General features: G+C 43.9%; 1 protein-coding gene across 2 annotated transcripts; it reads left to right on the forward strand.

The window, feature by feature from the left end:
* The first annotated feature begins 1,723 nt into the window (after window positions 1-1,723).
* On the forward strand, window positions 1,724-2,478 carry LOC117901536 (keratin, type II cytoskeletal 1). Of its 2 annotated transcripts, none has more exons than XM_034812327.1 (4): window positions 1,724-1,882; window positions 1,938-2,128; window positions 2,181-2,302; window positions 2,354-2,478. In XM_034812327.1, exons 1-4 carry the CDS (start codon window positions 1,793-1,795, stop codon window positions 2,407-2,409), a joined length of 459 nt encoding a protein of 152 aa, XP_034668218.1. In that variant the 5' UTR covers window positions 1,724-1,792; the 3' UTR covers window positions 2,410-2,478. The 2 variants fall into 2 exon arrangements, with proteins under 2 accessions (XP_034668218.1, XP_034668219.1); XM_034812328.1 differs by having other exon boundaries at window positions 1,733-1,882; window positions 1,947-2,128.
* The last annotated feature ends 10,926 nt before the right edge of the window (window positions 2,479-13,404 follow it).

Genomic DNA, 13,404 nt, shown 5'->3' on the forward strand with positions numbered 1-13,404 from the left:
ACTCCGTCGAGTCGAAGTTCGGGGCAGCTATTTTCGGTTCATTCCTCCACCTCTGGCAGATGCACACACTCGTGTGTGTGTGTGTGTGTGTGTGTGTGTGTGTGGGGAATGTAAAAAGAGTTGATAAATCAAAATGTTTGTCGGGTCTATAGCAACACATTAGGACGCCCACGGAATCTGACAAATGATCGCAGACTCCAAGGCAGGGTCTGGTCTTTGGCATTATCCCGCTGAAGGTGTTAATTGAGAGCAATTAGAATGGACATTCAGCGGTTGAAATTTCATATTTCCCCCCAGAACTCACAGTCCAAATATAGTCACAGCCACTCCAAAAAAGATAAACACTGAGAAAAATGCGCCAAGAAAAACAATTTTCAGCCCCTCTCCCGAGCCAAGCAATTTATGAAGTTTTGTGTTTTGTTTAGGAGGCTGCCCGGCATTTTTTCAATTAAAAATAAAAAATGTTTTCAACAGGTGACAAAACACAAACAATTTTATGGCCCCATAAAACAGGATTAGTCCGTGGGGGGAGGATGTGTGTCCCATTCGTGTGTGAGGCCCTGTTTTGGGCTGCAGAAAACATCAAATATTTTATGGATTTTAAATTGCTGCTAAAAAGCAGAGCCATTGTCCCAGTGGCAGCTCACTGCAGCCATAAATCGTGAGGCTCTTGAGATACTTTTTTGTCACGACTGTGCGACAGGTAGGCAGGCAGATCCCTGCCAAGGACACATCCCTACTTAGCCTCAGTGGCCCATCCTGTGAGCATTATGAATATGAAGCAATAATATATTTATGAACCTCATAACGATGCATTTTATGAGGTCATCTGGCATTGTCTGGCAGCTCCTTTGTAGTTCACTGTGGCCTTTTGTTTCAAGCGACAGCTAAAATATACATAAATAATAATAACGATAGGGAACTGGTTTGCCAGAGGCACACTCTGAGCTACAGATACACAGCTGCGCGGGTGCACAGGTGGAAGTGGCCACAGAAAACAGGTCAAACGAAGGGAGAGATCGGTTCTACTTAGACTTGGAATTCAGCTAAAGAAATTGTGTGATTTTTCCACTCCTTGAAGTTTACATTCTCAAATAAATTCAATTCTTTGTGTGCTAATTTATTTAATGAAGTACTAAAACCATTATACAACATTTATATTTGAATATACACCCATTGACATCACAATATTAATTCCATAAATCAGCGCAGCCAGTCCGACACCCAATTGACTAATTCAATAAATTCCCATCTCCAATCTCTGTTTAAATGCCATTAATAAGTTGGCAGTTTATTGGCCATAACCTGAGCGCGGCCATAAAATATGTATCTAATGGCTCTGTCTGTGCTTGAACACAATTTGAATATTGTTATGACGGAGACTGTGTGGGAAAATTCCAAAAGATAAGATCCACCACACACAGATTAGATGGAGTACAAACAAAAGTCAGTAACTCGTTTGGCATTTATAATATTCATATTAAAAATTAAGTGGTGGTTTTCCTTGGAATTGGAGATTGATTTTGGATGATACAAAAAATGGAAATATGAATTATAGGGAAACAAATTCATCTCAAATTTGTAATTATCCTCTGATCGAGTCACCTTTGACTTTCCCCATTTGCTACACTCGTCTAGGCCTTGGAATATAACTAAAAAATTCTCATTGCAAATTGGTTGTTCAGTCAGTCAACATCTCGGCAGAAAAAAAATAAAAAAAATTTTCAAATTTTATATTTTTGGTTTAAAAAAATTTACAAAAATAATAATTTTTGATCAAACAAAATTCGCTATGGAGAACGGTAACTACAATGGCTCTGAATTCGGCTGGGATTACAGTCACGGTGGCCAAGGACAAGGCGGAATGTCCAACTATTCGCAGGTGAGTGCTGGAATCTCTATCCTGTAGGCAATGCTAGAGATTAGACTCCTTCCAGATGGGTCAGATGAGTCAGGGTGGCCGCCAGTGGTTGCACTCGAATCAGAATCACAACTTCCATCAGCCGGGCATGTCGCAGGGTCCGCAGGGTTCATTCGCTTCGCCTCAAGATCCTTTTGCCGATTTCAATAACTCGATGATGTCCAGATATGGCAGCTACAGTCCCTCTGGGGGCAAGGCCGATATGTAGTGAGTGCAGTTGCAACCTACAAGGAACCATAAAATAACGTTTTATTCCTAGTGGTTCCATGATGCACGATGGAGGACACGAAATGGATTTCGACATGAGCAACGGCTTGGGCGGCGGTGGTGCGACTGTTTCTCCTCGAATGTCTGGCGGCTACTCTGGTGGATCCCGCAATGGTGAGTCTGTGTTTAATGATTTTAAATATATTAAATTAAATTCGCTTGCAGGTCTCGGCGATCCCTCAGGCGGACGTGGCCAAAGCAACGGCACGAGTTGGTTCTAAGTAGCTTCCATCCCTCTGCATTTGTGCACCAAGTTGGCAAAATAATAAAATAAATATTTTGCATTGTGATGACCGTTTAATAGTGATCGATATTCAAATGCAGCGCGAGGGGTCGCAGTTCGGCCCATTAACCCAGGCTGACCTTTCGCACTTGGGCGGGTGCCGTGACCTCTGTCAGCAGGGATCTGCCATGGAAATCAGTGGTGGTTCCGGGCAGGAGTCTCTGCAGTGTGTGGGGTGGTGTGAGGGCATAAATTACATAAGCAATGCATTTTGTATGTATAAATTATGATGATACTATTAGTTAGCATGTCAGTTGGGCAACGGGCCTATAAATTACAGACACCGAACAACTGCACGGCCCTACGGCTGCCGATCCGTGCCCCTGCCAGTTCCCCACTCACTGGAGTGATGTGCATCCGTTTTTTTTTTCATTTTGGGGAGTTTTTATTAATAAATTTACATACACTTATGTCCCCCAACATATACCCCACATATCCACTCCCCTTGCGCTCTCTCTCTTTTTTTAGGCAGTCCACGCGCGTGTGTAATGATCTGTCGCCCCGGATCAGGGCACCGGATTAATGGTAAACCGAACACATTTTTCATCGAACATTTCGGATGCATTTTTCCGCTGCTTTTTTGGGTGTTTTTTACACACACAAATTTGTACGAGGAAAATTCGGGAGGTGTATATACTTGAGCCCAAAGTTCAGTCAACTATTCTGGTTATGAGAGCGTTCGCTGTGCTCCAGATATATTTGGTTCCGCAGATCCCTGGCTGGAATGCCAGTCACGTCTTGGGGTAGATAGGCCAGAGGAGAATAGAAGCCAGCGACCGACAATCGCTCTGCATTTTGCATCGTGTTTTCATTTTAATTCAGTTTTTTGTTCTTCATACAATATACGAGTATACGGCATTAAGTTAGTCCGTGACGGGCTTTTGGCGGGTTGGGTGCAAAGGGGTCACAAAATAAATTAAAACAATTGAAATTTACATTAACATTTCTCGAGCCGTGGGCATGTCTTTGCACCTCTTTTGTCTTGGCTTTTGTCAGCTGGAGCGGGCTCTGCATATAATAGATTGAAGTTGGGCATTTCGGCATGAGTGGGAGACTTGTGAGTGATGAAGTAGATTATTGAGCACCAGGAGTGAAGAATTTAAAGCTGCGCAAGGAAGTTGTTGAACATTTTCAAGTAAATCAAAATAAATATTTGTTGGCCACTTTTCCAAGTGAATATTGTTGCTATAAAATTTATAGTATAAATTGAAAGAATATCCAGCTAATGTGTTTGAATTTATTCTTCAGCTAAAAGTAATTCCCTGTTCATTGATGGTGGGTGCTTGCAGAATCGGAACCACATAGAGGCGAAAGAATGCGCGTGCGATGACAATCAGTTGAAGACATCTAACGGCATGCGGAACGAATTGCCCGTGCCCTAGTGCAAGCGAGAAAGAACGAAAAAAGCGATCGAAAGAGAGCGTTGGAGCAGGTAGCGGCTGCTGCACACTTGCGTCCGAAGCTTAAGCTGGAGCGCGGGAGAAGTGCAGCAAACGAAGAAGGTGGGAGAGATAGACGAAAGAACGGCCGCTGTCGCGAGTAAGCATATGCAATGACAATATACTTACATACATACATTTGTACATATGCATACATATTTATATATGTATGAATGTACAGTGTGCAGTGCAAATAATAAGCAAAAAGTGTGTCTTTGCGTTTGGCTACGATTTTGACGATTTTGGATTCTGCTTTGAAGTGAAATATTAGGGTGGGAAACCCGACGACACTGTTGCTGTTGCCCGAATAATAGTAATCCCCTCCTCTTCCCTCTCTACCCATTGGGATCCCACAGAGCGGAGCGTGTTGCCATTAGCTTGCCCCTTTACGTGTACATTTCTTGGTGTTTTTTCTACCTTTTATTCCCATTTCATTTCCCACTCTTTGTGTTGTTGTTTTGTTTTTACGAATTTGTTTTGTATGCACTTATTTAATTGTGTTTTTATATTTATTATGTGCTCTCCTCAAGTTGCCTTTTAATGTGCCACATTTACGTAAAAATGTATTTTTAATTTATTTTCTAGACCGCTTTTGTCGCTTTATCGAGCTCATCGGGTTCGCGTTAGGGTTTAATTTCGGTTTTTGGACCCTGGGTTTCGAGTTTTGGGGGGACTTGGAGTCTTGAGCCTCGACCAGGGCGATAAGCACGCACCATTTTGGTGGTTTCTGTATTCAAATTGAGTTTTTATTTTCTCTGTTTTAGTTGTAGTTGCTTTAATGGCCAGCGGCTCTAGCTTTAGTGCCGTGTAATGAAGGGTTTATGGTGCGAGAGCTCTACAAAGTAATGGCTGCAGTACGTCCGAAAAGAGAGTATTGTCTTGGCTGGGCTTCTAATAAACCTTTTATTCGAGCGATAGTTTTCTCTGTTTAGATGTTGGTTTGATGAGGTAATCAATCTGCAGGCAAAGATTCTCAAAGATATCGCAAGAGGTGGCTCTCACAAATGGAAATGGGATAAAGTTGATGAAGGGGAGAGATGCCTAACTAGATTTTTCCCCATTTTCCATAACAGAAACTTCATACCAGCTAAGTATATTCCTAATCACTCTGCAAAATGACATTTGGCTGACTCAGAATAGGATTTCCAGTCTACCCAATATTTTGATAGCATTCTCCTGTCCCCACAATATAAATTGTTTTGCTGGTATCTGTGAACAATTGCAAATTGCAGAGATTGAAATGAAATACCAACTGCCATATCTGTTAGAAGTTAACTGTGTGATTCAGTAGCTCCAATTTCGTGGCGTGGGCTAGCAAAAAAGCGTCGCTGGTGTTGGTGTTGGTGTTCGTTGGCATCGTCGGTGGTCGGCCATAAAATCAACACTTTGGTTAGCAAAACAAACCGTTTAATGCAAAAGCAAACAAGAGTCGACAACAACTAGCCACACCTGGGAAAAAATAAAAAACGAGCTGCTACTACACTGCCAGCGAGGAAGGGGATCGACCCCCAACCGTATATAGTGTTGAAAAGGGCGTGGTTCCAGCAAGAGCAACACCCAAAAACAAAAAAATTCGCTCACAATTTGCACAACATTTTTGTTGAAACAAACCACAACAATCAATTGACAATTCAAGAGCTTCCGGCACACTCCATGTCCCTCCCTCCCTCCATTTCGATTCAATTAATATGCAAAAAAAAACTTTTTAGTGACATTTCTATTGAGCGTAATTGAATCATAGAATCCGCCTCCTGCTCCCACCGCCGACACCTCTCGTGGGAGCCATTTTTCATGTTTCGTGTGTGTTTGGAATTTTCAGCTGCAATCGAAACTAACCAAACTATGGGACGTGTCAACTCTGAAACACTGCCGCCAGTTGACAACTCTATTTGGCGTCTGTCTGTCTGTCTGTCTGTCCACCCGCTGCGTTCGGTGCATTTATCACGCGACAGAAGCGCCGTCGGGGGCGAGTTCCAGTCCCGTGTCCCGGCCTAGCCCGAAAACGCCGAATCCAAACCCTAACCCAGATATCAGCGGGTGGTGCCCGTTGCCGGGTGCTGCCCAATGTCCGGCGGCAGGGAAGCGATTAACCTTCGCGTGGAGTGGTGTCAGTTTAAAGTTGCCATTAACACGCCATTGTTTGGCTTTTATGGTCATTTCCCACTCCCCATAGCCAACGCGGTGTCCATCCCTATTCCTATTCCTATTGCTGGGAAGAAACCCTATCCCCGATCTAATTTCTTAGCAGTTGATTGATATGTCCAGCCAGTGAGAAATAAGAGACAGGCTTTGGATGGTTGGGGTGTAATCTCTAAGTAAAAGATATTGAAGATATTTCTGAAACGTTTAAATTGAATTTAAAATTTTTAAGAGGAAACTTTGTGAATGCAAATCACTCTGAAACTCTTTAATTCGAGATCTACCTAAGGGAAAACGATCAAGAAGTGCTGCAGCTGGTCGCCATTTCCACTCCCACTTCGCCCAACTCCAAACATTTTCTCCAGCTTCTCTTCCACTAAAAATAAACCCTTACTTTTGACTGACCAAATCAAATCGATGGAGTATGAAAAGTAACATTCCTTGATGACCATAAAATGCATTCGGACACAAAAGTAATCAGGAAATTGTTGCCATCATTCAGGGCCGGGCAGTGTCCGGGGAGGGGCAGCTGCCCCTGCGAGACAGACATCGATTTTATTTGTCTACGGGGAGAAAAAAAGGGAGCAATAGCAACAGCAATGCCAACAATTGCGCTAATTTCGAATTAAATTTTTAATCTCAACCGAATGGACAATTGCAGAGTGTCCAACTGTCCAACAATCCATCCATCTATCCACCCACATGTGCTGCTGCTTACGTTTCACCCTAACTGCGGGTCATCCATCCGCTGACCGCTGGTCATCAGCAGTCCGCACCCTCACCCTCACCCTCGCCGCATCGCCTTCGCCTTCAGTCGAACAAAGACAAACGTCAAAATTAACGAAGGATTTGGCGATTTAACGCTCAAAAACGCCAGCAGAAGATGGGAAATGTGACTCGCGTGGAATCAAAACTCACACAAAATTAAATTCCAGCCAAAAGAAGGGTGGGAGAGAAAGAGAGAGAGAGAGAGAGGCAGAGAGAGCGATTGGCGAGAGAAAGGCGAGTCGAGGTCGAGTCGTAAGCGGATTTGGAACGCCCACAACAATTTGTAACGGCATCAGACAATGGGCCCATGAGTGCGTGTGCCGAAAACCCCTCAAATTCGTATGATTTCTATATACATAGTCCCCGACACGACTCCGACTCCGGCTCCGATTCCGAGTTGGCACCTCGCTCGAGGGGACCACAGCAGGCGGTCAGCAGTCAGCGAAGGGTTCGAGCCACGCGCCACATTCGAATCTTTTTCCCAATTTTCGCTTTTGTTAGCCACTTTTATTGGTGGCGGCTTTGACGCCCAAAATCCGTAGCCAGACGCCAGTCAGTCAGCCAGGTGCTCGTCCCTCTGGCCCTTGCCCCTGCCCTTGCACCTACTGCCTTGCCACCGAATGGAATGGAATGAATCGAGTGTCCAGACTGGACCATGACTGCACTCTGACCTGAGCTGGACAACGCCCTGGGAGCCATTTATTTGTGTGTGCACAAAATTCTTTATTGTCTCGCTTTCAGGGTCCTTTCATTGTGATTTCCTTTAATTGCTGCTGATTGAGTTCTGTTTTGGGTCTAACGATTTTTCATCGCCTGCAGGAGGAGCCACAGAAAACAGCAGTCGCTGGGACACGGCCATTGTTTGGGATTTGGGTGTTGACTGTGACGATGTGTGAGCCGGTCTTGAAGGAATGGAGTGGCAGTGGGACGATGGTGATGATGAATCAGAAATTATGTGAAAATATTCCGAAATTTATTGGAGATCTTTGACTGACTAGAAATTAGTCAAATAATTTCCAATTTCACTTATAAATTCTCTTTTAAATTTTCTTTTTGATGTAAGAGTTTTATTTGAGCTTGAAATTGGTCTAGTATAAATTATTTCTCAGCATAAATTCCTCTCGTATAATCCGTATTTCCCGCTGCATTTTATTTATATGAAAACATTTCGCAAATATCAATTCCACTCTTATGTTCCTTCTGCTGCCAGCTACGCACATCTTTCATCTGAAAGTCCTCATATTCAATCTATTTAATCTATTTCATCCTACCCCACATTTAGACTCCGTCCTGCCACAATCGAATCCATCCAATAACTCATTCGATGTGAATGGGCGAGCAGCGACTGCTGAACCCTTTTGCCGTAAACCAGAGAACTGCATAAAAATGTCAGGCAATCTCATAAACAGGACATAAAACCGAAAGCAAGCAGACAGGAGGAAGGAGGCGGCAGGAGGCTGGGGGCTGGGGGCATGGCCGTACCTAAGCATAAATCGTGCGACCTCAGTGGGGATTGGGCTGTGGCTGTGGCTGCTCCCGCTGGAATATCTTATTTCATAAGCAAATAAGACATAAAGTAAACTCGAAAATGAACCCTCGCACACACACGCACATCCGTGAAGACGAAGTTTACGCAGATTTTGCCGCAGTGAAAGCCAACAACGAAAATAATCTCCCCCGCCTCAAACCCATCAAAATTCTGGCCACAGAACTCCGCGGACTCCGCTCACGTACGCCGCCCCCGAGGGAATTTCAGCAGCGAAAAGGGTTGCGACCGCACCTTGGAAGGGGGTTGGAGCTGTAAGAGGCGCGGTGGGTGGGGTGGGGTGTTCATGTTGACAAAAGCTTTTGACTTTCGGTTTTGGCGAAAATCGCGACGAAACTTTGACCAGAAATATGCAGCCGCCAGACAGCCAACACGCCCCCAAGGAGCACTCGGCGGTTTGCCCCTGCGCTGCCCTGCCCTGCCCTGCCCACCCCTCCTGGTACTCATAAATACTCGGCTCGTTTGGGGGTTTGTTTTCGGCAGCCCTCGGGCTTTAAGTTGTTTATGTGCAAAAGTTAATAAACTTGTCAAAAGTTCGGGGGAACGATCTATTTGCACCTTGCCGACTCTTCGACTATTAATCGACTTCGCCGCTGACCAGAGGCCGTCAGCTGCTGTGGGGAAACAAAGGATTACATGGCACTGAGCCCTGATCCTGTCGGTGCATCTGCTTATGGGCAGGGGGAACGGGGCAGGGCCTCTCCACGCTTGCGCAGAGTCTTGCTGGCGCATAAATTTCAAATAAATTTCCAGCTCCACACGCTGGCACTTCCATTTTTCATGATCAATGGGGGTGAGAGCGAGCGAGCATTAAGTTGAAGTTTTTACCCCTGCACTACCTCAACCATTCACGTTCAGCCGACGGCTCTAGCCGCGGCTTCCACTTCCTCCAGGGGAACCCTTTTGCCTGCCCAGTGAGCGGGCGAAGCGATTCACAAATTTTATTTTCATTTTATTACACGAAACAAAGACAAATTACATAAAATATGTTCGCCGGTGTATCTGTATCTCTTCATGTGTGCAGTGCGAGTATCTGGTGGATAGGTCGGCCCACACCTTGAGACGCAACTGTGGCTGTGGCTGCGTTTTTTATGTAAATTGCGCCGCAGCCAGCAGAGACAGACAGCCGAGTGCCCATTAACCAAAAGACTCGAACAGAAAGACAGCAACAGAGGCAGCCACAACATGGAGGATAAATGAGAGAGGGGGGAACGGGCTGGGTACCCGAGACAGCGTCGAGTTCATCGCGCCTGAAATTGCTAAAGGAAGTTGTTACTTTGTAATTAAAATTTGAGATTGATTAACTTATTGTTCGTGTGAGTTTTACAACCCGAAACTATTACCGACACTTTGATGGTTTGATTTTGGCCCGGGCCCAGAGCTGCGGCAGCATTTGGCGTATCGGGAGTAGTCCTACTCCTCCCTGCCGTTCGCCTTTTTGTTCGACTTTTTTATGGTTACAGAAAAGTTGCTTGAACTCTGTTTTAATGAGACCAGAAATCTCACTCAGGCGCTGCCTTTGACTAGGCGTTGCTTTTAATTGTGCGCAATTAATCCGCAGACGTTTTAATTTGAATTTAGAATTTGATTTGCTTTCGCGGCAAAACCCATTCTAGCACATTGACACAGGCAAGCGTACGGAAATGGCAAAGATTTCGACTTTTTGGTAAGGTTTTTCAACAGAAAAGAGTTGCCAGGAAGAGAGGCAGAAATCTGAGATTGGAAATCGTTTTATTTGGAGGAAAAACTTCAAGTTAGAGTTGCAGAATAAATTGGATTGCTATCAGCCGCTGCTCACTTTCAATATTAAATGAAATATTGTGGAAATATTATAGAAATATTCCTACCCTTCTCAAGTGATACAAAATCCCAATCTAGATACCTATTTGACCCGCAAGATTTACCATTTATTCAAGGCCATAAAACCACTTAAGCTAAAAGCCTCAAGAGCTCCTGCCAGCAGCCAGGAAAGTGTGCATAAATCGCACAATTTATAATTCATACAGAATCATTTTTATACTCCAAGAAAAATGCTGCCAAAAAGCTGAAATGCACTTCAATAGGGAATCAAATGGAATGGACATTGAAGGCAGCGCATTGAAGGCTCTGTGAGGCGTCACGTACATCGCATATTATGGCAAATAAATGTGCTCAGGGCAACCAGCGGGGAGAGGGGTGCGGGATTATTGCTAAAAGTTTAAAAATTGATTTTCATCTCTGCGGATATTTCCCCTTCATCTGGCCATTTCGATTGGAATTGGAATTGATTTTTCTACGTAAACATAAATAAAATATGAACTCGCTTCGCCTCGCCTCGTCCCACCATCCACCCAATGATGGGGTGAACATTCATCCCGAACGGGGGGAAGCTGTGCAAATATTTTCCCAGCAACGTCTTCTTTGAGCTGCAGCAAGGTGTCCCGTCTGGTCTGGTCTGTGCTTGCCCCCGAGGAGCATTGCTCATCAGCAGTCCAGTCCAGAGCTGGTCAAATAAAGCCGTTAGTAAGTATTTCATAAGTCGCCGCCGCCTGGCCAAAAAGGAAGAGCAACGCCAGAGGATGGGCACACAGCAGATAAGTAAGCAATAAGCCCCAAGCTGACGGACAGCGCAACTTTCCTCCACCGAAGGAGTGAATTCATTGGCACACGTCCGCCTTCTAATACAAACAAGGACATGAGCTCGATTCGTGACTGAAAAGTTTCCTTTTGCTGCACTGCCGGAGCATTGCTCCTGCTCCTCTTCATTGGTATAGATTGCGGCCGCCTTCTCGTACTTTTCGTATTTTATTTCCATCATTTTTATTTTGTACGTATATTTTTTTTGTTCCTTTATTTTTCCTCGCTCGGTCGAGCAAAATGTCCGAAACTTTGGCGCTCGCTTCGGCGAATGTTTCAGATAAAAATTTGTTATTTATGGCTTAAGGTTTTAGACTCGAGAGTTTTACTCAATTTGTTGCCGCTGGACGAGTCCCAAAACGTTGTCTGAACACTGAGCAAGTCGTGGGGGAATTTAAGAGCAGGTTTTATCAGTTCCCAAGGAAGGCAAAGTTATGGAAAATCCAGGAATTAGTTCTCAGCCTTCAATTATGACTCGCATTGAGCACCACGGCTCTCAATTTTGTGGCTTCTCATTGGTCATCCCAATATCTTACCATATAAAAAGGCGAATTTTATTTTATCTTTTTGCTTCATTTGATGGCCGACTGATTGGTGAGGCATGTCCATCCGCTTCGCTGTTTCCACTGATGTGGGGCGGCGGGTGGGGGGTAGGAGGTGTAATGTGTAATGCTCGAAACCGACTATAAAATGCTTTCTTATAATTGCTTTTCGATTGCACTTGCACTATTGAAAAATGCTTCAGCTCTTTTTCAAGTTTTATTATAATTGAAATTCCCGCGCGGCGATTAATGCCAACGAAAATAATTCAAATAAATTAAAATGCAATTAAATAAATCGAACGGCTCGCCGCGATTCGAGACGAGACGAGACGAGACGAGGCAGGTCCAATCCAATCGAAACGAATCGAATCGGATGGGATCGAATGGGATCGGTGAAGAGGAGAGAGCAGAGAGCAGAGCAGAGCAGAGGGAGGGGAAAGTGCACACAAAATTGTAGACGTGCAATATTTTTTATGTGCTGATTAAAAAACATTCCTTGGATTTTGGCCAAAATATGCAGCGGACTATGGCTACGGGTACGGGTACGGGTACGGGTACGGGTACGGGTCGATGCCGAGGCATTTCATTTGCATTTACAATGAATTTTCCTTTTTCCTTTTTTTTTGTTGTCTGCTCATTTTGTATCTGTATCGCTTTGCGGCGGAATCATCGATTCGGATTGATGGCCCGGCTCGACAGTTGTTCTTGTTTCATTTCATTTCATTTCATGCTGCTTTTTTGTATCTTTCTGTTGCATTTTTACTTTATTTTTAATTGTAATGACAGCTCATTGGTTTTCTTTGAACACGACCAGCGGAGGGATGGCGGACTGATCGGTCGACTGATGCGGCAATTAAGAGATAAAAATATAATTATTGCAATTGCACCAAGAAGGCCCAACCGAGCACTATGGGACATCAGTCGTTTCGTCTGTCAGCAGCTCAGGATCTGAATCGAAGCGGATTTTGCAGCGACTCCGTAGCCGTCTCCTTGTATGTCTCTGGATTCGATTCAACTGGCGGCTGCATTCGACATTCCGCGATGATTAAACAGGCAAATTTCTGGCCGCATAAATCACTTACAAAAATGTGCAGCCACAGCCAGCTTTATCCTTAGACAATTGGCTCAGCAGTCTGAATGTCTTTATTTTTATTGTCTTGACAATGTAGCACTTTTTTTTGCTATACTCTAGGTTAGGGTATTCTGGGCATTGTGTACAAAAGAGAAATATATTTCTCGATTTATTCTTGCGCATTTAAAAATATGCTAAAATATCTTTCAGAATTTCCATAGACTCTGAAGTAATTACCAGCAGGGTATCGGCATCTTCGACTCCTTGTTCGCCTCCTTCCCATTGTATTTTATTTATAGGATTTTGCAACCCATCCCGCTCGATTAAATGCCAAACTGCAATTATCGAGCAATTATTTCGATCAGTGAATTCTATTTTTTCTGCAGATCTCTTTCGTTGGTGTCTGTCTGGTCTGTTCTTTGGGTTGTCAATGCGCGAGAAATATCTTTATAGCGATTTGTGTTGTTTGCTATTTGTTTTTTGCAAAATCAAATCAAACCTTGTTTTGCTTTTATTGTTTTATTCGATTGACATTATGCTGCAAATTTGTGTGTTATTTCGGGAAGGTTTGATTCGTTTCTCATTGAACTGCAATTTCCACAGGGCCGGGGACGACACCGACACTCACTTGATTGAGATTTGTTCAGTTGACAGTATTGGCATGTGATGAACAATATATATGCAAAAATACAAAGTATAGGTATCAAAGATTTATTTATATTTTAGTTTTTTGCCTAGAAAGTTCGCTCATCGGAAGGATCATTCCTCCACCAAACACTTGGTAAATCTTTTATAACTTCTTTTTAGTAAA

Source organism: Drosophila subobscura, chromosome U, assembly GCF_008121235.1.
Source record: "Drosophila subobscura isolate 14011-0131.10 chromosome U, UCBerk_Dsub_1.0, whole genome shotgun sequence".
NCBI classification, from domain to species: Eukaryota; Metazoa; Arthropoda; class Insecta; order Diptera; family Drosophilidae; genus Drosophila; species Drosophila subobscura.

Bases quoted from the DNA above. Each gene is read 5' to 3' on its own strand.
- LOC117901536 (XM_034812327.1), top strand. From the start codon at position 1,793: ATGGAGAACGGTAACTACAATGGCTCTGAATTCGGCTGGGATTACAGT. The intron at 2,129-2,180 runs GTGAGTGCAGTT...TTTTATTCCTAG, and splicing joins GGGGGCAAGGCCGATATGTA to TGGTTCCATGATGCACGATG. The intron at 2,303-2,353 runs GTGAGTCTGTGT...ATTCGCTTGCAG, and splicing joins CTCTGGTGGATCCCGCAATG to GTCTCGGCGATCCCTCAGGC.